The 23,962-nt window shown below is 50.2% G+C and overlaps 10 protein-coding genes across 10 annotated transcripts; 4 read left to right on the top strand and 6 right to left on the bottom strand.

The window, feature by feature from the left end:
- Positions 1-1,603: 1,603 nt before the first annotated feature.
- L3040_002133 (uncharacterized protein) lies at positions 1,604-4,794 on the bottom strand (the record flags this gene model as incomplete). Its single annotated transcript, XM_007290775.2, has 4 exons — positions 1,604-3,334; positions 3,389-3,850; positions 3,912-4,178; positions 4,228-4,794. 4 exons carry the CDS (start codon positions 4,792-4,794, stop codon positions 1,604-1,606), a joined length of 3,027 nt encoding a protein of 1,008 aa, XP_007290837.2.
- Positions 4,795-6,511: 1,717 nt separating this feature from the next.
- L3040_002132 (uncharacterized protein) lies at positions 6,512-9,133 on the bottom strand (the record flags this gene model as incomplete). Its single annotated transcript, XM_066157029.1, has 2 exons — positions 6,512-8,125; positions 8,213-9,133. 2 exons carry the CDS (start codon positions 9,131-9,133, stop codon positions 6,512-6,514), a joined length of 2,535 nt encoding a protein of 844 aa, XP_066013024.1.
- A 555-nt stretch (positions 9,134-9,688) lies between these two features.
- On the top strand, positions 9,689-10,565 carry L3040_002131 (uncharacterized protein; the record flags this gene model as incomplete). Its single annotated transcript, XM_066157028.1, has 4 exons — positions 9,689-9,736; positions 9,812-9,824; positions 9,890-10,351; positions 10,402-10,565. 4 exons carry the CDS (start codon positions 9,689-9,691, stop codon positions 10,563-10,565), a joined length of 687 nt encoding a protein of 228 aa, XP_066013023.1.
- A 288-nt stretch (positions 10,566-10,853) lies between these two features.
- On the bottom strand, positions 10,854-11,398 carry L3040_002130 (uncharacterized protein; the record flags this gene model as incomplete). Its single annotated transcript, XM_007290772.1, has 3 exons — positions 10,854-11,113; positions 11,179-11,308; positions 11,357-11,398. The coding sequence occupies 3 exons, from the start codon at positions 11,396-11,398 to the stop codon at positions 10,854-10,856; spliced, it is 432 nt and encodes a 143-aa protein (XP_007290834.1).
- Positions 11,399-11,716: 318 nt separating this feature from the next.
- L3040_002129 (uncharacterized protein) lies at positions 11,717-12,403 on the top strand (the record flags this gene model as incomplete). Its single annotated transcript, XM_007290771.1, has 1 exon — positions 11,717-12,403. The coding sequence occupies one exon, from the start codon at positions 11,717-11,719 to the stop codon at positions 12,401-12,403; it is 687 nt and encodes a 228-aa protein (XP_007290833.1).
- A 308-nt stretch (positions 12,404-12,711) lies between these two features.
- L3040_002128 (uncharacterized protein) lies at positions 12,712-12,978 on the top strand (the record flags this gene model as incomplete). Its single annotated transcript, XM_007290770.1, has 2 exons — positions 12,712-12,849; positions 12,898-12,978. The coding sequence occupies 2 exons, from the start codon at positions 12,712-12,714 to the stop codon at positions 12,976-12,978; spliced, it is 219 nt and encodes a 72-aa protein (XP_007290832.1).
- A 516-nt stretch (positions 12,979-13,494) lies between these two features.
- Positions 13,495-14,293, bottom strand: L3040_002127 (uncharacterized protein; the record flags this gene model as incomplete). Its single annotated transcript, XM_007290769.1, has 3 exons — positions 13,495-13,920; positions 14,040-14,088; positions 14,208-14,293. 3 exons carry the CDS (start codon positions 14,291-14,293, stop codon positions 13,495-13,497), a joined length of 561 nt encoding a protein of 186 aa, XP_007290831.1.
- A 2,795-nt stretch (positions 14,294-17,088) lies between these two features.
- On the bottom strand, positions 17,089-17,808 carry L3040_002126 (uncharacterized protein; the record flags this gene model as incomplete). The annotated part of the gene is made up of 1 exon (XM_007290768.1): positions 17,089-17,808. The coding sequence occupies one exon, from the start codon at positions 17,806-17,808 to the stop codon at positions 17,089-17,091; it is 720 nt and encodes a 239-aa protein (XP_007290830.1).
- A 1,041-nt stretch (positions 17,809-18,849) lies between these two features.
- Positions 18,850-19,482, bottom strand: L3040_002125 (uncharacterized protein; the record flags this gene model as incomplete). The annotated part of the gene is made up of 2 exons (XM_007290767.1): positions 18,850-19,323; positions 19,432-19,482. The coding sequence occupies 2 exons, from the start codon at positions 19,480-19,482 to the stop codon at positions 18,850-18,852; spliced, it is 525 nt and encodes a 174-aa protein (XP_007290829.1).
- A 779-nt stretch (positions 19,483-20,261) lies between these two features.
- On the top strand, positions 20,262-21,282 carry L3040_002124 (uncharacterized protein; the record flags this gene model as incomplete). The annotated part of the gene is made up of 2 exons (XM_007290766.1): positions 20,262-20,764; positions 20,817-21,282. The coding sequence occupies 2 exons, from the start codon at positions 20,262-20,264 to the stop codon at positions 21,280-21,282; spliced, it is 969 nt and encodes a 322-aa protein (XP_007290828.1).
- Between the last annotated feature and the right edge of the window lie 2,680 nt (positions 21,283-23,962).

Below are 23,962 nucleotides of genomic sequence, written 5' to 3'. Positions count from 1 at the left end.
AAGATGAGAGATAAGAAGAGCAAATGAAAACAATAGCAAAGCAAACCATAGCAGAGCAGAGCAGAGCAGAACATCGCAGGAACCAAACGAATCTCTAAATCTCCTTCCTCCCTTTTTCTGAACCAACCAATGAAAAATAAGATGGAACCAAAACACTCGAACCCCGACTCCCCACTTGATTCAGACCATCAGACCTCATGGGTACGTGCCACTCATACTGTATGTTTCTTTCTCGGTTCTTGGGGGGGAGGGGAATGGTAGAGCGGAAAGAGGTCTTTCAAGGGGTCTTTTTTCCTCTCTCTCTCTCTTCTTCTTTCCCCTCCAACTACATACATACAAGTTCTTTCTTTCTTCGCAAGTCCTTGGAAGGATGAATGAAGGATGAAATAGAGATAGATCAATTAATTGCACCCATCTATCTACTTTTACTTCGCCTACTTCACCTATCTAGGTATCTACTTCACCTTACTTTACTTTACCTTACCTAGGTACTCAACATACCTTCTTTACCTTACTTTACCTCACCTACTTTCCCTCACCCACCCATCCACCCATCCACCCACTTAATAATAAACCGTTCACCACCTCGCTGGGCATTTTCCCTCCTCTCTCTCTCTTCTTTCAGGCTCCCTCACTCACTCGGTCGCTGTATCGATATTGAGAATTTCTATTCTGACATTAATAGAGAGCAGAGGAGAGATGTGCGATTTTTTTTTTTTTTTTTTTCGCTCTTTAGTAGCTGCATACATACGTACGCACATACATAAACACCATACATACATTATTCCCCACCTGGGTGGATGGTCTGGTCTGGTCTGGTCGACGGATTATGGATCATGGATCATTCATTCTCTCTCTCTCTCTCTCTCCGCCTGCTTTCCCTTTGTCCCTCCGAGTCGCACCAATCATCTCTCATATAAGTCCAATCATCTCATCTACAAAGGCCAAACATACATGACCATTTGAGTAGGTAGTGCAAGGCGAGGCAAGGAAATCCCTTTTTGTATTTCTCTCGTCAATTGCATGGGTATCAATCATCATAAACCACCCCACCGGCAACCCCATCCCCAATCCCAAGCAATTCATTCCCATTCACCAAACTCATATCCATCATCATCCTTAAGATCCGCCGCTCGTCATCCGTTCCCCAACCCCCCATCTCAACATGCCGGAATCGACAGAGTGGAGGGGAAGCCCCAAGAGAACGAGAAGCGACAGAAACACGCAAGAAAAAAAAAGAAAAAGAAAAAAAAGACTCCCACGCCCTGGTCCCAAGTCAGGAAAAACTCTCAAAAGCAAATTGGTATTCCTCGTTCCTTTCCGGGTACGTATTCATTCCTCTATGGTTGTGGTGTATCTGAGATCTTTCGGTGAACAACGCCGCGATCGCATACTTTTCTTCCCGAATACACACGCACCGAGCTTTTTGCTCTCAAGGGGGGAAAAACAGGGAAATTAAGAGCCGCGTAAAAAGGAGCAAACTTTCGCCAGTAAAAATCACGTGTTGGTATTGGGGGTATTGCGCGCCAGGGTATATATCCAGCCAGAAGTGTACTCTGCACAATGACTCTAGGAAAAACGAGGGACGGAAATGTTCGGGTGATTAAGAACGCGGGGCGCCGATTGGGCCAATCGGGTACCCCGAGTTGGTGGAATTAGAAGTCGAGGGGCGACCACTGTCGGTCGAGGCTCGCATGTTGTGTCTTGGTGTTACATCTCCGGGATGCTGAAGGTGAGAGGACTTGTGCTCCATGCTGCCATTACTGCTGTTACTGGCGGTGCCAAAGTGGCGAGTGGGCCATGGGGCACCGTCATCATCGGCCAAATTGACACCACTATCGTTCCATGGGTTGCGATCAGCATTAAAGCTTCTTGTCGATTCAATGGAGATCAAGGACGACTTGGAGACGTTGTTGGAACCGTTCTTGAAGAATCCAACGGGAGACTGAGAGCTGTTCTTGCGACGGTCCAAGAAAGAAGAGATGGAAGACATGCTACCCGGTTTACGAAGCTTGTCAAAGATGGTACTACGCTCACGAGCGACATCATCGCCGAATGAAGACTTGGTTGGCGAGTCGGTGGAGACCGGAGCTGGAGCATGCTGGAGGAGCTTCGAGTCAAAGTACTGGAGCGATTCTTCGAAGGAGTCAGACTTGGGTCGTGGGATGGCTCCTTTGACAACCGTAGTCTCAATCCCGGCAGAGGCAAGGTTCGAATTGAGGAAGTCGATAGCATCCCGGACCCCACCCGCGTTGTTTCTCGTGAAAGTCCAGTGCAGAGTCATAGTAGGCCCTCCATCTTCTGTGAGCTCACTCTCATCTTCCAAAACGCGCACCTCGACCACGTATTGGTTCTTGAGCTTGGACACCAGGTCAATTTTGAATTGCATGGATCCAAGGAAGGCAGTCAACGCATCCGTACGAGCCAAGACTAGGTCGTGGTTGTCAGGAACCATGCCGAGGAACTCGTCAACGCAGTGAGGAACCTGCCACTCCGGTCCGGAAACAGTGACATCGTCGCTTGCCTGCTCGGTGCTGGGGAAGATGATCTTGCAGTTCCACTTCTTCTCTAGCTCCTCCAGTTGACCGAGACGAGCAATGAGCTGTCGGTGGTAGAGGCGGTCGACGTTGACAACCTGAGTCGTGAATTCGGAGTCCACGCGGTCGACCATATCCAAGATCTCGGACTTGACAAGTTCCAGGTTCTGGGCATTGCGGGCAGGGGTACGGCAGATGACATTGTCCACCTTGATATCATCTTCCTCGCGTCCTACGCCGCCGCGGTCCATGGCGTTGGAGAACTTGACAAACACAGAGTGCTTCTTCATGATTCGCTGAATGTGCTGACCTCCGATGCCAATGATGCGCTTATGGTACTGATCAGGGACGTGGAACGAGATTGAAGCTGGCATCTCCTGCTCGACGAGCATCAGACCATTCTTCATGGCCTCATAGTTGCTGCCACAAACATCGATGTTGAAGTTGTACTCGTTGAAGCCATCGAAGATGATCTGCACACTGCTCTGACCCATGATCTTGTTGATCTTGCCGTTCTTCTTGCCACTGACAAATTCCTTGTGCTCATTAGCAAGCTCAATCTTGACTCTGATCTGGTATTGGGATCGAGTAACAAATTTGATCTCCGAAATAACCATCAATGCTGCCTTGACGGAATCGTCAGAACCTGTGATTGTGAACGTAAGCTTGTCAAAAGCAACATCGGCATCAGAATTGGCGCAAATGTCAGAAAGCATGTTGCGGATCTCGTTAGGGTTTGGCAGTCGCATCGCATCCGCCTGTTGGATCCACCATGAGGCGCTGTAAAACTGGCCAGTCTGTATTTTGATGAGCTTACATCCCGGAACTGTAACAGGAACACGGCGACTTACGAGAGACATAACATCTCTGACAGTCCGCTCGACGTGAAGACCCTCCACGCCTTGGATTCTGATGTGACCTCGCTGGGATGCCAGAGCTGGGAACTGGATGAAAGTGCCATTGGTCTCCATGATCTTACGCACCTTATCCAATCTTGTCAGCAGGATGCTGTCAAGCTTTGCGGACGAGATGGAGGCATCCTTCATGAAGATCCGGGTTCGGTTGACGAGCTCGTGAATTTTGGCCTTCGCCATATTGATGTTCTGTGCAGTCTCGCCTGTAATAAAGATTTCCTCGGGATTTCGGCGTTCAGCTCCAGCCGGGCAGTATCTGTAGACCTGAGAAAATGGGGGTGGGAAGTAAATGGCCGTGTTAGTTGACGACTCAATGAGCTTGATATTCTTGCGAGATCGGCCGCATACAACTGTGTGGAGAGACAGTTCCAGAATGGTTCCATCAACGAAGCGTCCGAGCTGACGGACAGTCAGTATCTCTCAAATGCCACTTGTTACTCGCTTCTTTTGTTTCACTTACCAGTTTATCAATGAAGATCAGGACCCGGGTCTTTGCGTGTTCTGCACTTTCCATGTCTCCATAGACTGCCACTCTCCATCTCTGATCCGTGCCGGCTTCTCCACTGGCATTCGGGCCATCCTGCAGGGCAAACTTTGGTCCGAGAAGGAAGATGTCGACTCCGCAGAAGCTTGCAACATGATCGAGATATTTAACCACCTCCAGCTTCAGAGCACACTTCGTATCATCAAGTACTAGATCTCCATCGACATCGACAATAGCACATCGCTTGAAAATGTCAGCACATTCTTCGAACATGCATCCGTGTGATCCTTACCAATGCCAACGGCGTGTCGTTCAAGATGGTCTCTCTGCTCTTGTGAACCAGTTCCGAGCTTCCGGAAAGACACACGTTGGTGACCTGGCCCTTGACCAACCGCGGCTCCGACGACTTGACATGAGCCTCAATCGGCAGTGGGCCATTAGTTAGATCTTTGCACAACTGCCTCAAGGTCGTAACGTTTTGGGCGTGGACAGGCAGCTCATGAATCGGCACGTCATCCGCCGCATCAGAGGGGTGCGTCCATCGCTCGACGGCGCCCTTGGTCGCGTACAAGATATCTTCGATGTTCGGGCCGGCGAGGTCGGAGGCAAAGGGTACGTTGAAGGAATAGTGTATGGGCTGGTCCTGCTGCGTGGGTGAGAGGATGGGCGAGTGGCCATTCATGGTTTTGTGCTGCTGATGCTGTTGTTGTTGATGCTGCTGCTGTTGCTGCTGCTGCTGCTGCTGCACGAGGTTGCTCGTCATGAGCATGTTGTTGTTGGGATTGGGGTTGGGGTTCGGGCGCGACGACATTCCAAACCCATTTCCAGACCAATGGCGCATGTTTGCTAATTTGTTCATGATGAGGGTAGATGGTCGTCTCGTCTCGGATCGTCTCGTCTCGTCGTGGTCGAGAAGTCGAGAAGTCGAGAGGTCGAGAGTGAGGCGACGAAGTTGGTGGGCGTTGAAGATATTTGGCTGCAAGGAGAAGTAGAATCGGTGTCGGGGGACCGAGCTGAATGAAAGGTGCTTGCTGAAGTAAGCAACTCGCTTGACTTGGCTGGAATGGACCGGACTCTGTTAGGCACTTGGACTTGGACTTGGATTGACTTGGATTGACTTGGATGACTTGATTTGACTTGATTTGACTTGATCCGACTTCATCCAGTACCAATGATTTGACTTTGGAATGGATGCCGGGCAGAATGGCGGTGCACGTACGTACGATAAGGTCGAGATCGAGTATCGAGGGTGCATGTGAGGTGAAGGAAGGTCAGGGTGAAGAAGGTGAAGAGATGGATGAAGGAGAAGGGGATTCAGAATCTCGAAAAAAAAGATCGAATCTCGAATACAGCTCGCTAGCTGTCCGTGGACGCTTACCTTGTGTAGGTAGTGCAATTATTCAGATGCTTTACGTGAAAGTAACGGTAGTAACTACGGTATAGCATGTGGATAGCGTAGACAAAGCTTCCAAGCTCAAGCCCAAGCTCAGCTCAGGCACAAGCTCATGTTCCGAAAAATCACTCACCACCCCTAACAAAGGCACAATAACAAAGATAATTATTGATTGAATGCTACTTTGGTTTCAAGATCAACGAGGCCAGCCTGGTGTCTGATTGAGAGAGAAGAGGAGGAGGCCGATATAAGAATTGCCGTGAGTCAGGTGTTTGTTGCCTCTACTGTAGCGAGTAATAGCAAGCCGGACCGAGAGGAGACGATGGAGAGGCGGACTACACTGACTAACTAACTAACTACCTACTTATGTTGCCATGACGTTGATCCAAGAATCATGCAAGTACCCTACTAACCACCATCATCATGATCACCATGATCATCATCAACTACTACGGACTATCCTCAAAGCCAAGCATTGAAAATAAGACCAGATAAACCCATTTCCAGGTTCAGGTCCAGGTCCAGATCTAAAGGTCAGTGCGCCGCAGGTTCATCTGGTACTTATTAGTCAACGCAACATATACCCCAATGTACCAGGACCCCAGATGTTCCATTATATTCTATTCTATCTACATCATCAACTCCAACCAACCACATAAGAATATCCATCTCACGTACATATGCATGCCGCCCCCCCCTTCCCACATCTCCCCCCCCCCCAATCTACCAACTTTTACCTAGAGTACCTCCTACCTAATAGTGGGACTTGACGTCGCAACTTTTGGGTACTGATTGTCTGCCGGGGCCAGAGCCGAGCTAGGTCTCGGTCCCACAGGTTGCTTGACCAGAACCAGACTTGGTTGAGATGCACGGGAGTCGATGACAGAGGGAGACGCATCGTATGGAGAGCAAGGCTTGTTTTTGCCCTCGGAGAAAGAGCCCAGATTCAGATAGTTAGGTCGAGGGAGGGAGGGAAAATATTGGACAGTATACAAGTGTTCTTTCAAACCTAAGCCTCATCCATCCTATCGGGATAACCCGGTGCTCCCCACATATCTATCTGTACAAGTAGCTAATGCGTCTATACAGTAGAGACCCTCAGCGCATTCCCTCGAAGTGCTTATCTTCAGTCAGGCCTGGCTTAAGCCCTAAAATCCATCGTAGAAACGGGTCCCTCCCTTCTCTACCTGTAAATCTCCCTCCTGACATCATCCGCATAAACCACCACCGAGCCCTCCCTCGCCCTAGGCCTCTCGATATAAGCAACCTCCGCTGGTCGTCTCAATAGATCCTGCTCGTAATATCGCTCCCCTTCCGCAAGAATCTGTCTTCGGGGGACGGGGATGGCATCAGCCGGTCTGACGCTGTATTCTCTTTGCGCCTGGGGTGGAGCCATCTCTCTGCGTGCCTCCGGGCGGACACTAGCAGCATACTCGCGAGGTGGTGCTTCTGGTCGGACACTTTGAACTCGAGCGTACTCTCTCGGGATCTCATATCTGACCTCTGGGTATGCACTTGGAGCCCGCTGGACATACTCACGGCGCATATCTTCCACGGGGGTGATAGGCCGACCTCTGACTTGAACATACTCTGGACCAGGGGGTCCCATAAGTGTCGGACGAATAGAATACTCTCTTTGGCGGTACTCGCGGTAATCTGGCTGAGCCGGGATAGCATACTCTGGCTCGGTAACGACTCGGCGTTGAAGTGGTGGAGATGAAGCTCGGTAGATAACACCCTCTCGTTCGTATTCCGCAGGCACACGGCTAGATACTGCCCGTATTGGTGGTCGTTCGTAGATGACGGATGCCTCACGATAGCTCGTGGGAGGTGCAATAGACTGCCGCAGAGCTGGCACAGGCTCATAGTATTTGCGACCAAATTCATCAACGATGATCCGCATTGGATGTCGTGGAGGTGCCATGGGCATTGGTGATCTTCTCTCACGGTACATGGGGGATCTTGATCGGTCGCGGTCTGCTCCAGGTCGTACACTTGCCCTGTAAATCCGCTCACTGAGCTCGTTGCCACCTATGACTGGCTGGGTGAGATCAATTTCCTTAAATGCAGGTTCCACGGTTCGACGTTCCACCGGGGCGTAGGAAGCGGTTGGGCGCGATTCGCTGTATACATGGGGAAGGGCGACGTATTCTGAAGCCGGAGGTCTTCTTCCGTACTGCGAATGGGCGACTGGTCTAAAATCATCTTCCTCTATACGTCGATACACGGGCTCTGGGCGACGGATCTCGGATTCATAGCGCTCCGGTATTCTCTCGTACGTACGAGGAGCTCGGGCTTCTCTAAATGGCTCTTCAGCTGCGCGGTGCTCAACATCACCCCCCACATGTTCGTGTCTTGGCTCGTCGTAGTTGAGCTCTGGGGCAAACTGGCCTGACTGTCTCTGTCTCTTCTGTGGCCGAGGCAAGGGAGCAACTGCTGTAAATGGCGAGGGTGAGCGAGGTTCTGGCTTGATATATGGAGACTCTGGGGTAGTGGCTGCCTCCTTGCCCTTGCGCTTTCTCTTTTCTTTCCTCTTTTCTCTCTTCCTCTCCTTTACATCCTTCGATGAATTGTCTGTGCTGGAGTTGCCATTCTGTTGGTTGCGAAGTGCAGATACCTGAAATGGCTGGATTTCCTCAACAGGAGCATTTTGTCGGAGAATGGGGGGATCTCTGGCAGTGGCTAATGGGGACACTCGAGCAGGTTGGGGTGCGATAGGAGAGAGATTGTGGTTACGAATCAAGGGCGAGGTAGCTACCTTATCCAAAGCCTGCTTGAGCAAATCATGGGTTGTTGCCTGCGTGGAAAATGGGTTAGCGTTCTTCTCTCTAGATGCAGATGGGGCCCAGTTGTCTTCTTGTAAAATATTTTGGGGCATGCTGACTTTAACTGCTCCTTGGGCGTTGGAAGACACGATCTCCCCAGAGGAGCTACTAGGTCCAGAGTTACCTGTCTCCAGGAGCTGCTCATGGCGGTTTGGAGTACTGTTTTGTGAGTGCATCTGCGGCCGCGCCTGCGTTGCTGTAATGTTATCATTGGATAGCGAAGTACCAGTCATGACCACTTCCCGGTCCTCGACTTGGACTGGCAGCTCACGCTGTTCAAGCGATAGCGCGCTGTGCGACTGCAATTCAGCTGAGATGTTCTCGCCTTGAGCTGGGCTCGGAGGCCCAGGAGTACCATGCTCGCTGGTATAGAAGGTATTATTATCAAAAGAATCATCGGTCGCGTCCCCAGAAGGGTCAGCGGGCTCAGCTTCTGTGGTAGTAGTAGTAGAAGGGTGGACAATAGCAAGCGCTTTTGACAGGACCTCGGAGATGTCAAAATTGGGCAGCGACTCGGAGGTCTGCATCAGAGATCTTGACGCCATTCGCTGCTGCTCAATCTGGTCTCTCAGGCCTTTCTCTAGCCGCTGTCTCTGTAATTGCATCTCAGCTTTGATAAGATCGTCAGATTTCTCCAGCAAGATTGGATTGATCTCCGATCTGGAGGGAATATGCGCGCCACCCGCTGCTCGCGCTTTATTGGGAGATATGTCGTAGAAAGAGGATGAGGCCTCTGCGCGCGAGCCTGGGGTCGTGCGCGCGGGTGGTTCTGGGTTTGGGTTCAGGCTGGGTCGGGGTGTTGTGGAGTTGGGTGAGGATATATTTCGCAGAGAATTTATCGGCTGCTTCCCAGCGAGATGCGCCGGAATTTTTATGCGAGGATGCGTGCCCGCCAGGACGGCATCCTTAAACTGTACAATCTTCTCATACTCCAGAATCTCACGAAGCGCCTCTGCTCCGTTTGCCGGCGCCGGCGCCATTGGTATTGGTATTGGTCCTTCAGCCATCGCACAGCAAAAACAATCGGCAAGGTTAGTTACGAGAGAATATATGGGAGGGCAGGGCAGAGAAAAACAGCGGAAATTGACAGCGAAGCTACAAGAAAGGGCGACGTCGAACGAGGCAGATACTCGCAGATGAGTAGGTAGCCGCGCAGGTTTGTTGGATGAGGGAGAAGGAAGGAAAGTTGGGAGTCGGGAGTTGGGAGTTTGGAGTTGGGAGTTGGAAAGGTTGTCGAGTCGCGTCGAGTCAAGCTTAAACTAATGTTCCGCGTGGCGGGTTTCTCTTTCTCCGCTCCGTACTTAGCCCCCGCTCCATACCAATAAGTATCGGCAAAATCCGCACTACCCCCGATGGCCAAACAAAGTCATGCATCTGATCCTATGAGTCGCCTCACTCCTATTGTACAAAGGTCAAAGGTCAAAGTGATACACGCACGATACATGCACCGATTCTCTGCTCTTTTCCCATCTCTATTCTTCAAGCCCTTTCTTACAACTTCTCACTTTTTCCAGGCTTCAAGACAGGCAGCCGCTATGACGGACAATAATAGACCAGTGTTCTTCTTCGATATCGACAATTGTGTAAGTGCTACGGCCTGCCTATGCCTCTGTAATGAGTGATGACTGTGACGCTCGCTAAAGAGACAATTCTCACAGCTTTATCCAAAGAGTATGTATTTATTATTGCTCATGAACTTCTCGGGATATCGATTGATAGCTGGCTCCTACCCCCAGGCAAAAAGGTCCACGATCTCATGTCCCGTCTCATCGATGCGTACTTCATGAAGCATCTGTCCCTCAGCCAGGAAGACGCCTTTAAGCTGCACCAAGAATACTACCGCAACTATGGCCTTGCAATCGAAGGCTTAGTTCGCCATCACAAGATCGATCCCATCGACTACAATGAGCAAGTGGACGACGCCCTCCCTCTGGAAGACATCATCTCTCCCGATCCAGTACTGAGGAAGATGCTCCAAGATATCGACAGAAGCAAAGTCAAGCTATGGCTCTTCACAAATGCTTATAGTACTCACGGGAACCGTGTAGTCAAGCTTCTAGGCGTAGACGATATGTTTGAAGGCATGACTTACTGCGATTATGCCCAGTATCCGATTGTATGCAAACCTGGGGTAGTCATGTTCACTAAGGCCATGAAGGAGGCTGGGGTAGAGGATATGAAGAAATGTTATTTTGTCGGTATGCTTGTCTTGTTTCTAACCAAGAAAGACTCAGACTAACTGCGCTAGATGATTCTGGTTTGAATTGTACCGCCGCGGAGAAGCTTGGCTGGACCACGGTGCATCTGGTCGAGGAAGGTGATCCGTTGCCTGCGGTGCAGCCATGTAAGCTACAAATCAGAAATTTGGAGGAGCTTAGAACTCTCTTTCCCCAATTCTTCAAGGCGTCATAATTGATGATGTTCCTGGCTGGCTTTTGGATAATGAGAGGAGACGATCCGGTCACTTTACTATGCTAGAGCAAGATACCCAGGGCGTTTGATATATGGCTTGGCGTATAGATGGACACAGTGGTGGTCATGCCTGCATATCTAGAGATAATAGATCTTCAGATGCTATTAAAACGCAACCGCAAGGTCTCATTCCCTGCTTCCAAACCCCAGTGCAACGCCTGTAATGCCACTCGGGGTATTTCCCAAACTCCCGTCCAAGTCCCCGCAATTTAACTCCAGTATCCTGTTTTAAGGCCTCTTAATCCCTCGAATAACTCCCTCCAGTCTTCCCAAGACCTCCTCCTTCTCCATTAACGCTTCCCTCCTCTCGTCCTCTGCCACTTTCAACTCCTCCTCTAGCATCCTAATCATATCCTCCTGATCCTTTTCGCTGTTGCCTAGCCCCGGTAGTGACGAAATTAGGTACTCAACCTGTTGCTCTTTCAGGATCAAGTCCTGGGCGAGTTCTCGTTGCGCGGCTTTGAAGACGTCTGCGGGATCGGGCGTAACTGAGAACACCATGCTGGTTAGCCTAGTTCTGCTGCTCCTGAGGATAGGGGATAGGGTAAGGTACCATCCGGATCCATCGGCGCCACACCCTCCTCGTTCTTGGGTTCCTGCCGAATCGTGTCGTTAGGGTTGAGCTTTTGGTAGTCATGATGTTTGTGCACGTAAAAGAGCGATGCGACGAATTGGTTTGCAAGCTATCGACGGTTAGCAATGCATCTAGGACTGAGAGGGCCGAACCATACCTGATCAACCGCATCTTGCAGCTGGGTTAGGAGGTCAGCCATATTGGTTGGTATGGCTTGTAGTCGATTGAAGGCGAGGAGGCTCAACTGATGTGCAGCTGGTGTCAACGAATCACACGCTAGCTTGGCCGGGGCCAACCCCCGATTCCCCGTACTAAATCTTTCAGTGTGGACTTTGATTTCTGCTTCCATCTCCCATTGTTACATCACAACCATTACATACTTTGTATGTCGGAACCCACTTCGGACTTCCGTTTGCTTAACAAGACATTCGCCCCAACTTGTGTTTCCTGCAAACAGATACCAAACCTACATATGACAATCATCACATGACGACAAACACATCCTCCTCCTGTCTCCATGCTTGCAGTGCCGGTACGCCATCTGCAGTTCATCCGTCCTGCACAGCAAATATGCAGGTCCTCTACAAACACCTCTCCAGCTCCAGCCGCAGAGCTCGTCTACCCTGAATCCCAATCCCCGCATCACAACTCCCTCCCCTCCTTCCTGGAATACACATCCCGCACAGGCCTAGATCCAACAAGCTCAACCTATATAGGCACTCACTATGAGTACACCGTTCAAACTTCCCTCTGCCGCCTCGGGCTCTCTCTCCAACGCATCGGTGGCCGCTCTGACCACGGCATCGACCTCCTCGGCGTCTGGCCTCTCCCGTCTGCACCGCACCCCATGAAAGTGCTTGTGCAGTGCAAAGCCTTCAAAGAGAAGCTTTCCCCGTCTTTGGCGAGGGAGTTGGAAGGCTCCTTTGTAGGCGCACCTAGTGGGTGGAGAGGCAATGGGGTGCTGGGTTTGCTGGTCAGTCAGAAGTCCGCTACGAAAGGGGTGAGAGAGGCGATGGGCAGGAGCCGGTGGCCGATGGGGTACGTGCTTGTTACGCGCGAGGGGAAAGTTCTGCAGATGCTTTGGAATAGGAGGGCGGAGGTGGAGGGATTGGAGGGCGTGGGTGTCGGGTTGAAGTATGGGGGTGGTGAGAGCGGGGAGCGGGAGGTGGTGTTGACGTGGAAGGGAGAAGCGCTCGGTGCATGAACGGGTAGCAGGCAAGCAACCGATCCACGCCGATGGGTCGCTTGCTTGGACTCGAGGCTCGTCTGGTGTCTGTGTGTAACCTCCTTAAAGGTCACCATCGCCGGCTAGATCAGATATTGGATTGCTATAGCGATCATCGGATGGATGACAGGAACGTCAGGCTATCCTCACTGTCACTACGAAGAAAGAGACTCATCCGTGTCTATACCCACCGACACCCATACCACGGCCTTCTCAACTTACCTGAGCATCATATGAAGTCGACACCACCTCAAAAGCTACACTCCCGTTTGTGTCCTAGCCTCAAGATGTGCTATCAAAGCATAAAAGTCTTCAAATGTGGACACAACAGCCTTCCAAAAGCTCTGAGATGCAAAAAACCTACTATCGGCTGCGAAGGGGTGTTCCTGAGGGAAGAACTGAAGAAAGCGAAGGGACTTTGCGAGGTATGCTACCTTTGGAGCCAGCTTCCAGCTCTTGTTGACGACAGCCAGTCGTGTGGGAGGGCAGCCGAGACGAAACGAGCCGAGAAAGAGCAAGTGGAGAAAGGGGAAGATGAAGGCTACTGGTCGTAGGATGAGCCCGGCTGGCTCAAAATAGCAACACTACGGAATTATCAGGGGTTTGATGGGGCGTTGAGGAGTTCGAGAATCTTGCTTTCGGACTAAAACGTTGGGTTTTTGGACTCCGGGGCGTCTGTATTTCGACAGCTCAGAGTCGATCCCGGGCTACTCTTTTTGGATGTCGACTATAGAGAAGATTATGGAGGATGTGCAGATTATCACTGGAAGCAGTCAGATGGCAATCTCAACCTCTACACTGATGTCACGAAAATGTTTGCAACCCTCTGATATTCTTCTTATGGCACGATCCCAAGGCTAGAGCACTGTACACAGTAAGACTCATTCCATTTGTTATCATATCGCTAACTCGAGACCAATCGAAGCCTGGTATGTCCACCATCCATCCATGCGGCCCGGTGCTGGATAACCGACCCTCAAATCACGCATTTCACCATAACCCTCCCTGAATCAGAAAGAAAGCAAATCCCATCAACTCAAACCTCCCTCACCCACCACGCCTCTTGATCTCTACACAGCAACCTTTTCATCACCACCCTCCAACCCCCCAAGTAACACCTCGACCCCCTCCAAAACTTTATCCTCCTTCCTCGCCAGAAACCACCGCAGCTTCCCCACCTCCTTACACCGCTTCACCTGGTTGTAGAAGTTCAGCGTCTTACCGCAGCTTACACACTTGCAGCTCGCAAAGAACTTCTCGCGGACGACCTCGCATGTGCAGGGCGTGCTGATCACCTTCTTCCGCTGCAGCACCCGCGTCGACTCCATGGCTACGAACTCGGACTCAAAGGTGATGGGGACCTCTATCACGATCCGGCCGCTGCCTCCGGCAACGGGCTGCTCGAAGCGCAGGTAGTCGTTTGTGACGGTGGCGGTCATTTCGACGGAGCGGTAGGCGAGTATTTTGGCGTGGCAGGATTTGGTTGGGCAAGTGTACTAGGGTGGGGGAAAGGCGGTAAGTGGATGTCTTGGAAGACGTCGGGAAGGGGCTACTTCTGGGCTGCCCTTCATTGACTTGGGGGGGGGGAGGGGAAGGCTGGGGCGACGACACTTACATGGCCGACGAATCCTTCGGTTTGGTAGCCTTCGTTGCCCATGTCAAGCCTGGTTCGAGTCAGCCTTCTGTTTATCTAGGAAGATGGACGTGATAAGAATATAGGGGAAGCGATCTCGCTCAATATATAGGGTCTTGGATGGTGTGGGTGCTAGGACAAGCCACGAACCATTTCTTATTGCTCCTAAAGTCGAATTTGGGAAAGGGGCTGTTGCCGATGTGCAAGACCGCCCGAAACCGCTCTACGAAAGGCATCTTGACTGCTGCTGGTATGTATCACTGTAGGTTGGTCGATCGATCGTTAAACGCAATACTTTCTCTAACTTGACAAGGTCGTCGAGGACAGAAGATTTCTGTCGAGATTTAAGAAGAAGAAGAACAACAAGAAGAAAAAGAAGCAGCAGCTAAGGCCGACCGAGACGGTAAACGAACAAATGCGGGGTTGTCAGCTCACAAGGGGTTGCGTCTGCAGAAGTGAAGTGAAATAAGATGCAGTGAAGCTGAGCGTGGATTTCCTACCTTATCAGTCGGTGAAGTAAGACAGGTCGTCGTCGTCGGTCGAAGTATATCGTCGTTCCACCAAGCTACGGATTTTGCGGGTGTGACCGACCTGAATTTCTGAGGTAGCACTGACTGACTGACTGACTGACTGACTTACTGACTAACTCTCTGTTAACAGGAAGAGGTGACGTTGAGGTGAGGTGATGTGGCGGGCATATCGCGGGTGAGGCTGAATGAAAGGCTAAAAAGAAAGCGCTGGCTGGGTGACACATGATGCACTTCTACGGTATAAGGTAAGGCGAGGTCGGTCAGTAGGTATCCAGGCCATCTCGCTTGGCTACCTACATGCAGTGTGAGCTCACTGAGCCACTCGATCACTGAGCAGCCACTCGATCAGGATAAAGGTCGCACAGGGCAGGCTGACGGCAGGTCCGTTCCCGTTAGGAGAAATCGACTGGCAGGTAGATCAGGTTACCTAGGTAGAACAGGTTGGTAGGTATGGTATTCATGTTCCAAAATCTGTCTCTGCTGATCACTTACAGAGCCCATCTAATCTAATCTAACCCACTTTCTCTCTCACAATCTTGCCGGTCCGTCGATGAGATATGTAGGTAGGTCTCTTTGGATATCCTTACCGCTCGCTTGAGGCACGGGAGTTGATTTTCCTGATGTTTCTAGTGTTTCTAGTGTTATATATATATATATATGCATATTGGCTACCTAGCTACAACACAGGTAGTCTACCTGGAGAGCTCCGCGCTCAGGCGCCTTTCGTCCCCGCTACCTATCTAACCACCTACCTACCTACCTACCTACCTACGGCTCGGAGTGATATCCGGAGATATATAGCGCGCGGGGGAATCAGATCGTTTAGTTCCACAGCGTAGCTAGGTAGCTAGTTCGCTATGAACCTGGCGATGGGTGAAGTCTATCTGATTCCCTATCGCGACACTATTACTACCGTAGATGATACGGACGTGAGCAGGTCGGTACCTAGGTATGCTATGGTATGCTATGGTACGGTACGTCTTGCTAAAAAAGGAATTTAAATGCTATCTATCCATCTGCTTTTCACGCTAGTGGTTCACTCTTCTTTTTCTCCTCTCTCACATCGTCTGTTGACCGCCTTCATTTCTCTTCTGTATGGTAGCACATCATATAGGAGAAGCTTACCTTTCGTCCGTCAGGAGCGAGCGATATGTATCATGTTTTTGAAAGAGGAGGTGAAGAACGAATGAAAGCACACCGTGAAAATATATATATATATATATATATATTCATATATATCTTGTGAAATACCAATCAATACCATGTGATTGATACCCACTTACCTGAACTAGCTTACCTACCAGTTTTCTTGCTCGATTGTGTTTTTTTTTTTTCTTTTCTTTTCCGACGACGATGGGGGGAGGTCCTCGCTCGACTAGCGTCGTACTGAACTGGAATGAACTGATTTGATGAACCAACACGGTGTTCGACCAAGAGTAGCAGTAGCAGGGCTGCCCGCCGTCGTCGTCGTCTTGCGGCTAACCTAGGTATCTCCATCTCTATATCGACCGGGACCGGGACTGGGGCTTGGGGGTCGATCGATCGACGGGACACGGACAGGCCTATCTAGACTAGACTAGACTAGACTAGACGCGAGACATCGTCGTTCGAAAAGAGTGCAAGGGGAGAGAGGGGAGAGGAGGGAGAGGGTATCTTGCTTGCTTGATTGAGTCTGAATGAGAGCGGGATGGAGTAGCCGCGGTTCCCTCTCTCCTACTTAACTCTCGGCTGGGAAGTGATTATGGTAGTGATAGTGAGGAGGATGAGGATGAGGATGATCGTGATGGAAGCCTTTGCACAGAGAGAGGATCTTGATCGCGCTCAGCAAGCGGGCGAGCGAGCGGGCTCTTGATTTCTTTGGAACAAACTGCTCAGATAGACATCCAGTCAAGTCAGTTCTCAGCGAAGCTTGCTTACTTACGTTAGTCACGTACTTACTTCAAAAGGGCTCCAGCTCCTCTTTCTACCCAATCCCCCTACCACTTCGTTTGACCGTACTAGTAGTAGTAATAGTAGTAGTAGTAGAAGTAGAAGTAGTAGAAGTAATAGTAGTGATAGTAGTAGTGATAGTAATTTGCGTCTAGCGGGTTAACAGCCCTGGGGACCTTCAGTGGGTTACGGAGACGTGCCAAGCGAAGGGTTTATATACAGCCCTTCGAATGGATCCTCCAAGCTCTAAACCATGGTAATAATCTTCTTCTCAAATCGATCTAATATTGTCCTTTTTAATACCCCCTCATGTAGTTCGAAAAAGATTTTAATCGGAACGAGCGTCGGCAACGTTCAAGTATTCCCTTCCCTTACGGCCCTACGGGCAGGACGGGTAATGACCGCACCAAAAGAAACATCTGACATATCTATATAGAATAGAAAGGAAGCAGAAGATGATCCTACAAAAGAATTATTTCCCTCCCGTCCAAACGATTGGAAAATACTGACTGCCATGCATCCCGGAAGGCGAAAGTCGCAGCCCCGAATCACATCAAGCGGACTCGGTCGACTCAATCGAATTTATCGAAGAAGGGATCTGCATCAACCACCTCATGCACAAAGATAGTCGTGAAGTATTTCATTTTCTCAGTCACCTTGGTGTAGACATGCTGCGTGTAGCGATGAATCGTCATCTTGCAGCCCACGCACTCCACATCCGCCAAGGGTGTGCTCTCGGCCAGCTCCCACCCCGCCGACGCCGTAGTAGGCAAGAGAGTATACCCCTTCTCGGTCCAGCGTACGCACACGTCCCGGACGTGGCTGACCGACACATCCATCCACGCGCTCCCCGATAGGTACTGGCGGAACGTGACGGTCGGCAGGCGAACCTTCCCGGCCTCACACCCCTTGACGTGTTTTTGGCTGTGCGCCATTTGGTAGCTGACCTGCACGGAATTCGGGCAGCAGACTGTCGGGCAGGCGTCCTGCTCCGGGTCGCGGCACCATTGGATGCGGTGGTCCTTCCAGACAGGTGTCATCGCGAAGATCCTGGGGAGCGTGATTCGTATGCGAGACACGGTCTTGGCGGCGATGGATTCTTTCTCTCCGATCACGATGTGTACATTCCTCTCTGAGAACCAGCGCTTCTTGACGTCGGCGGACTTGGTGGCGGACTTGGAGGATGGGATCACGATGGGTTCTTTCTCTGAGAAGAGCTTCTCCAAGTCGTCCGGGGGGGTTGGACTTTCCCCCTTCTGGAAGACCTTCTTCAAGTTCCTAAGAATCATCATCTTCCGTGATTGTGATTGTTGCTGATCGGTGCTTGTCGATGGATTCTTGGAAACGGCTATTCTTAGAGACTGGTATTCTTGGAAACTGGGAACTCTGAGGAGATAATGAAAGTGCGAGGTGAAATATCGAAAGAGGCACCCTCGAATTTTTATGTTCGGAGGACATTGTGGAAACCAACAACTAGCCTGCTGACTTAGCGAGATGGCAAGATACTAGGAGAGATTCGGTACTGGCAACTTTCTAGTGTCGCACTAGGCGACTAGGAGATTAAAATTGTGAAAAGGCCAAGTATGAACAATCGTAGGTGTTGCGGAGGAGGGAGTATTGCCATCATACACGAGCACCGCGTGGTGGGGATTCAACAACGACACGGGATACAATTGAGAAGTTGGTGTTTATTGCAGCTGAATTCAGTACAAGGTGAAAGCTTCACCCTGCAGCGACCGGTACATCATAATACGATGTCATCTGTCAATGTGTTGAACAGATGACCCTCGTTGTGGGCCTAGTTTATAGCATTCGTCGTGGGCCTCGCCTCCAAGCTACACCAACTAGACTAGATCTATTACGTATGAGCTCTCTCCTCTCTAGACTACAATACACTTACTAACAGTAAGATGCATCGGAGAGTCGCCGCCGACAAGCAAAATGTCGGTTCCACAGGTGCGGAGTGAGAAGTACGAACAATAAGGTGGTACCGAGTGTATTCGTGAAGTGAAGTCTGAAGGTTTGCAAGTACGAGGATCCGTGGAGCATTATATGCTGATGCCAAGGCCGGTGTACCTAGCGTACACACGTGACTTCGAAGTCTGAATGCCATGTTCCAACACAAAACGTGCAGATTCAGAGCAAAGAGAGAGAAGTGTGCTATCCAGGGCTACTCGATTGATATTCGATGCAAATATCGCCAGAGAAAGGAACTGAGAACGAAACAGCTGCCTTGCAAGAGCTTCTGTGGCGCCTGATCAGAGAGAGTTTGAGAATGAAATCCCAAAGAGCTTGAGCAGGATCCGCTTGAAAATCTCAGTCGGTATCTTCACTCAATCTAGCAAATTCATTTGCTCGCGGAAGAAAGCAGCCTCCTTCTGCATCTCCTCTGTCGACCGCGGGTGTCTGTCGGCATCCTTAATCACGGGAAATTTGCCAACACTGCGATCCGGCCGTCTCTGATCCCACAAGCCTCCTCCAACATTTCCCTCCTCCCCCTGCAACATCTCATAGACCTTGTCACCATTCGTGTTGCCCTTTGCCCTCGGAATGACATGACAATGAAAGTGCGGGACAGTCTGCCCAGCGTCGGGACCATCTTGGATAGCAATGTTCGCGTCGGTGCAATCGTAAGTCTTGGACAACATCCTCTGGACCTTTTGGACAGTGGTGAAGATATCCGTGATCTCGTCGGAGTGCAGCTCGCGGAAATGCTGCACTATCCGGAGTGGGATCACGAGTACGTGACCTGGCAAGATGGGCTTGATATTGACGATCGCATAGCACAAGGGTGTTCGGTAGAAGACCTGACACTGGGAGTCAACTCCCGGACCAAGTGAAAGTGAAAGAGAAAGTGAAAGTAAAGTCAAAGGAACGGTGAAAGAGGCGAGTTGAGTATATCTCTCTATATTTACCTCGCCGGCCACCTCATAGGGGCCGAAGTAGACAGGCGCTTCCGAACTCATGGCTCGGAAGGAGAGAGGGGAACCGAGTGCCAGCCTGGATGGTCTGAAAAGGGGCCGCAATATCATATCCCCGATCCCCACCCCCGAAGCGTCAGGTCGTCGGTTGAGAGTCGAGACTCGAGATGGCGGGATTCAGGGTATGCAGTCGAGGTCTGTTTGAAGTTGATGATTTGATCGATGGTGGGTGTTGGATGTTGAATGTCGGGCATTGGATGTCGTGAGGTCGTTGGGGTGAGCTTGGTGGACGGTGGACGGCCTCTTAGTACGGAATGTTCCTCCGTAGGTCATAAGTATACTTACTGATTAAGCGAAGACCCCATCAAAAGCAATATATTTTGAAACACAACTCATAACTGACTGCACTAGCAATTTCTCTCAAGACGGCATTCCGGGCTTGAACAAAACTCTCTTGTGGCGCTCGACCAGTTGGATGTCTATGCCCGAAACCTCAACCCCCCAGGTTGGACGTTCAGCCGCGGACCGGAACATGTTCAATGCCGCAAGGGGCCGATTGGATTTTGGATTTCCCCTTCATTAATATATATAATCAGCTGGAGGCCTCTCCCGATGCCCTTCTTCAGTCATTCATTTCACAAACAACAGTCCGTCTATTCGTTTACTCAGCGCAAGCCCGCCTTTCTTTCATTTTTTCGTTCTTCACTCGCTGCCTGGCCAGTTAGTTGTGCATATTTATAGCACACTTCATCTCCACCTCACTATCAAAATCACCATCACCATCACCATCACCGTCACTATCCACAAAACAAACATCATACAAGATGATTCGCCCCTTCGTCCTTCTCAACTCCATCAGCGTTGCCTTGGCAGGTACTATTCTTTGGGATGGTCGCTTCAACGATGTTGACTCCGTAGCGGCGATTGGTGCCTGGTCGTGGTCAAACCAAGTCGGTCCTTACCAATACTACATCCATGGCCCCAGTCCAATCGATTCTTATGTCAACCTGGACGCAGCGAACAAGAACCCTGCCGATACAGGTAGCACCAAAGGTGTCAAGCTCACTCTGGACGACACTTCTTTCTGGAACGGCCAGACCATGAGACGAACAGAACTCATTCCCCAGACCACCGCGGCTATCAATGCTGGAAAGGTCTTCTACCACTTCAGCATGTCGCGATCGTCCGTGAACCCCCCAAGCGAGGCCCACGAGCACCAAATCGCTTTCTTCGAGAGCCACTTCGTCGAGATGAAGAGTGGATGGCAAAGCGGAGCCCCCGGCACCACTGATTCTCTCCTGAGATGGGTTGTCAGTGGTTCGACTGAGTAAGTAAACCCGTTGACGGTACATCTTCCTTCCATTCTGACTGTGTCATAGGTGGAACGTGACCTGGGAAGCCGACGTGTGGCACAATGTGGCCTACGCCATTGACTTTGACGCGGGCTCTGTGGCATTCTACCACTCTACAGGTGCCGAAGACTTGGTTCTTACCGTGCCAGCCGTCACCGTGCAGGCCAGGTCGGACGGCAAGGACTGGCATTTGGGTATGCTCGAGCTGCCCCGTGACGGTTACCCGTTCGCCGTCGAGGATATCTACTTCTCAGGTGTCTACGTCGAGTCTGGCGAGATCACTCTCAGCGTTTCTGGACCAGGGGGGGCAGCCCCAGGTACCAGCCCCCCCACCCCAGCGACTCCAGCGACTCCAGCAGTAGCAAAGCCTGATGTCGCCGTCACCGCGCCTGCCGTCACCGCGCCTGCCGTCGCCGATAAGTCAACCAGCAATCCCGCGAAAACTGTTGAAACGAAGGAGGAGGAGGAGGAGGAGGAGGAGAAATGCGAGTAAATCCTACACTCAATGATCTCAGCCAGGGCGGTGGGCGCCACTCATGAGACTTCCCTGGTGGCTCTTTCTCTGTATATATCACCCTATATGTTGTCAATTCAAAACCTGAAATGATCCGTTCCAGCCCCGGTCGGAATCAATGTCGAGGAGGCATGTTGTGAATGTGAAATCTGAAAACTCAAACCAGTGTGCCCCTACGTCGACATTTCCCTTCTCCGGCTGGCGCGCGATCAAGAAAAAGAAAAGGAAATCCGACTATCCATTTTGCCCTACCGCACTCGTCATCCCATAAAAATCTTCATCGGACGGGTGTTCTTCCACACCTATGCCAGCCATCCAGCTCTGACTCCGCCCCGCAAACAGCTTCCAAGAGCATACCGGACGGAAACAAGACCCCTAGTCCAGAATCCGGGATAGAGAAAAAAGAGAAGAAGAAGAAGAAGAAGCTTCCTCATCTACTGTTTCGTGCCTTGCAGGCTTCTTTCTCGCTAGGAACCGTGCGCCAATATAAGGCAAGCTCTGTCGGCTACTCTCAGTCTCAGGTTGAGTAGCCGCCGACAGGGCTTGCCTTACAGTACGTAGTATATTGGCGCACGGTTAGTGATCCGACGACGGTTGCGCGCTTGTCGAGGTTCAGATTTGATCATTCCATTTTCACTCTTCAGCATCCTCTTAAAATCTTGGTGCTCAACTCTCTGCTCCTCTACGTCCTAGGAGCAGCAGCAGCAGTAAAGCCTCATCTTCCCTGCCCAAGACGAGGTGGGTGGATAGCACGTACCAAATTGCTTAGGGTCTTGACCAAGGAAGAAAAGAAAAACAAAGGATTGGTCTGCATACATTAGATTGCTTACTCCTGTTCGACCTCTTGGGAAGCTTGCTCTCCACGCCGAGGCCCGAGAGACTTGAAAAACACACACACACACATACACACGCACATATATGTAAGGTATATATACGGGAAGCAAGCGTGTTATGTTATAATATGTTATAATATGCTATATTATATTACCCAGGGCGCGTCTGGGAACCAACTCTCTCAAGTCCTGTTTCCAGGGTGCTTTCAGTTTTCACAGTTTCTAATTGACCGAATTCGCGTCTGGTTAAAAAAAAGGGGGTCTAGAAATTATTACCTTGGAAAAAAAAAACCCCCCTCGAAAACTCTTCTCGAAACCAGACACCTGCAATAAAAGAAAAGCAGTGTCTACCTCATATGATCCACACATCCCAGTATCGAAGGCTCATGTGCAAATGGAGTGGTACTTAATAACGCTAAGCCTTGTTCTACAATCTTGACCTGATAAGAGGCAAAGGTCGCGCGGTTAATATCGTTTTACTTCGCGACATACTTAAAGGGAAGCGAATCCGACGATCAGCTGAATTATGCTACGTGAGGATACCTACCCGATTGGTCCCATTCCGCACCGATCAAAGCTAGGCGCGACGAGCGAACGATCCTCGGCATTGCGAACCAAATGCCCTAGCTAGACCTTCGGAATCCGGACGCGAGAGCGCTATACCAAACGAGAAGCGGAAGGATAACTTTACAAGTATCGATTTTCTGAGAAGAAGCCCCATTCAAGGCTTTTCAACTTCTCAAAGTTTTGTCATCTCGAGGGGTTTCATCGTGCTCCCCGATCTACTACGTACCAGATGCCCGCCGCCTTGTATAATAAATCAAACCTTCGCTTGCACGAAAGGTTTACGTAGCTTTGGTGAGACCCCTATCCCCTACCTTATCCTGTATATATATAAATGTATATATATATATTCAAAACAAACACCTCTCCCCACGAAATATTTAGCTTTGACGGGACCCCTCTCCCCTACCTCATCCAGTATGTATATATATATATTCAAAACAAGCACCTTCTACCTAGTAATATATCTTTCCCCGCGATGAACCCTATCCCTCTTTCACTTCCCAACGCCCAAGTCCTCGCCCAAAACTCTCTCCTTTGTTTTCTTTTCCACTTTTCGGAAGGCGGAATTTTATTAGAGCACTTCATTCAGGGTGCTCCATCCATCCATCCATCCATCCATCCATCCATCCATCCCTCTCTCCGCAGTAGCAGAAATATTCCTCAAAGGGCAGATAAGGGGTCAGTGGACTATTCGTCGTCAAGACCTGGAACAAGATCGTATGTAATAAGTAACGGGTCTAAATTAGTGTAAATAGTACCTGAGATGGAATCGATTTAATTGATTGGGTTATCTTTTATGGGAGTCCGTCTTTTTAGAGATATATATATATATATATATATATTTCAAGTTAAGATATCTTTGATCGATTAAATCGTCGTTTATGAAGTCCGGTTTTTGTTACGAAAAGACCATCTTGAGATCGTCTTAAGGCCCGTCTTAAAACCGTCTTCCGAACTAGAGAACGCTCCCAAGAACATATATTAATAAGCAGAGGATTTGCTGCTTGCACTCAGCCGTTGCGAGGCCAGGTTAAATTTCGCTGAATTGATCGATTTTATTATTCAATCGACGAAAGCGTTGACGTTCGTAAGGTGGTAGCGACACCGAAGAATATCTTGGCACAAATATCGGCTTAATAGCTAAAAACTTCAAGGGGGACGGTATGGAGGTTTGGGACGGTATAGAAATATCAGACGGTTTTGGCTCGAGGACGGTCTTAAGGGTCGGAGACGATTTAACAACTGTTTCTTTTTACGAG

This window comes from Drepanopeziza brunnea, assembly GCF_022702325.1.
Source record: "Drepanopeziza brunnea f. sp. 'multigermtubi' strain 214-2 chromosome Unknown ctg2, whole genome shotgun sequence".
NCBI lineage: Eukaryota > Fungi > Ascomycota > Leotiomycetes > Helotiales > Drepanopezizaceae > Drepanopeziza > Drepanopeziza brunnea.
The sequence above is the reverse complement of the archived record's forward strand: the minus strand, read 5'-3'. Positions and strand labels throughout refer to the sequence as shown.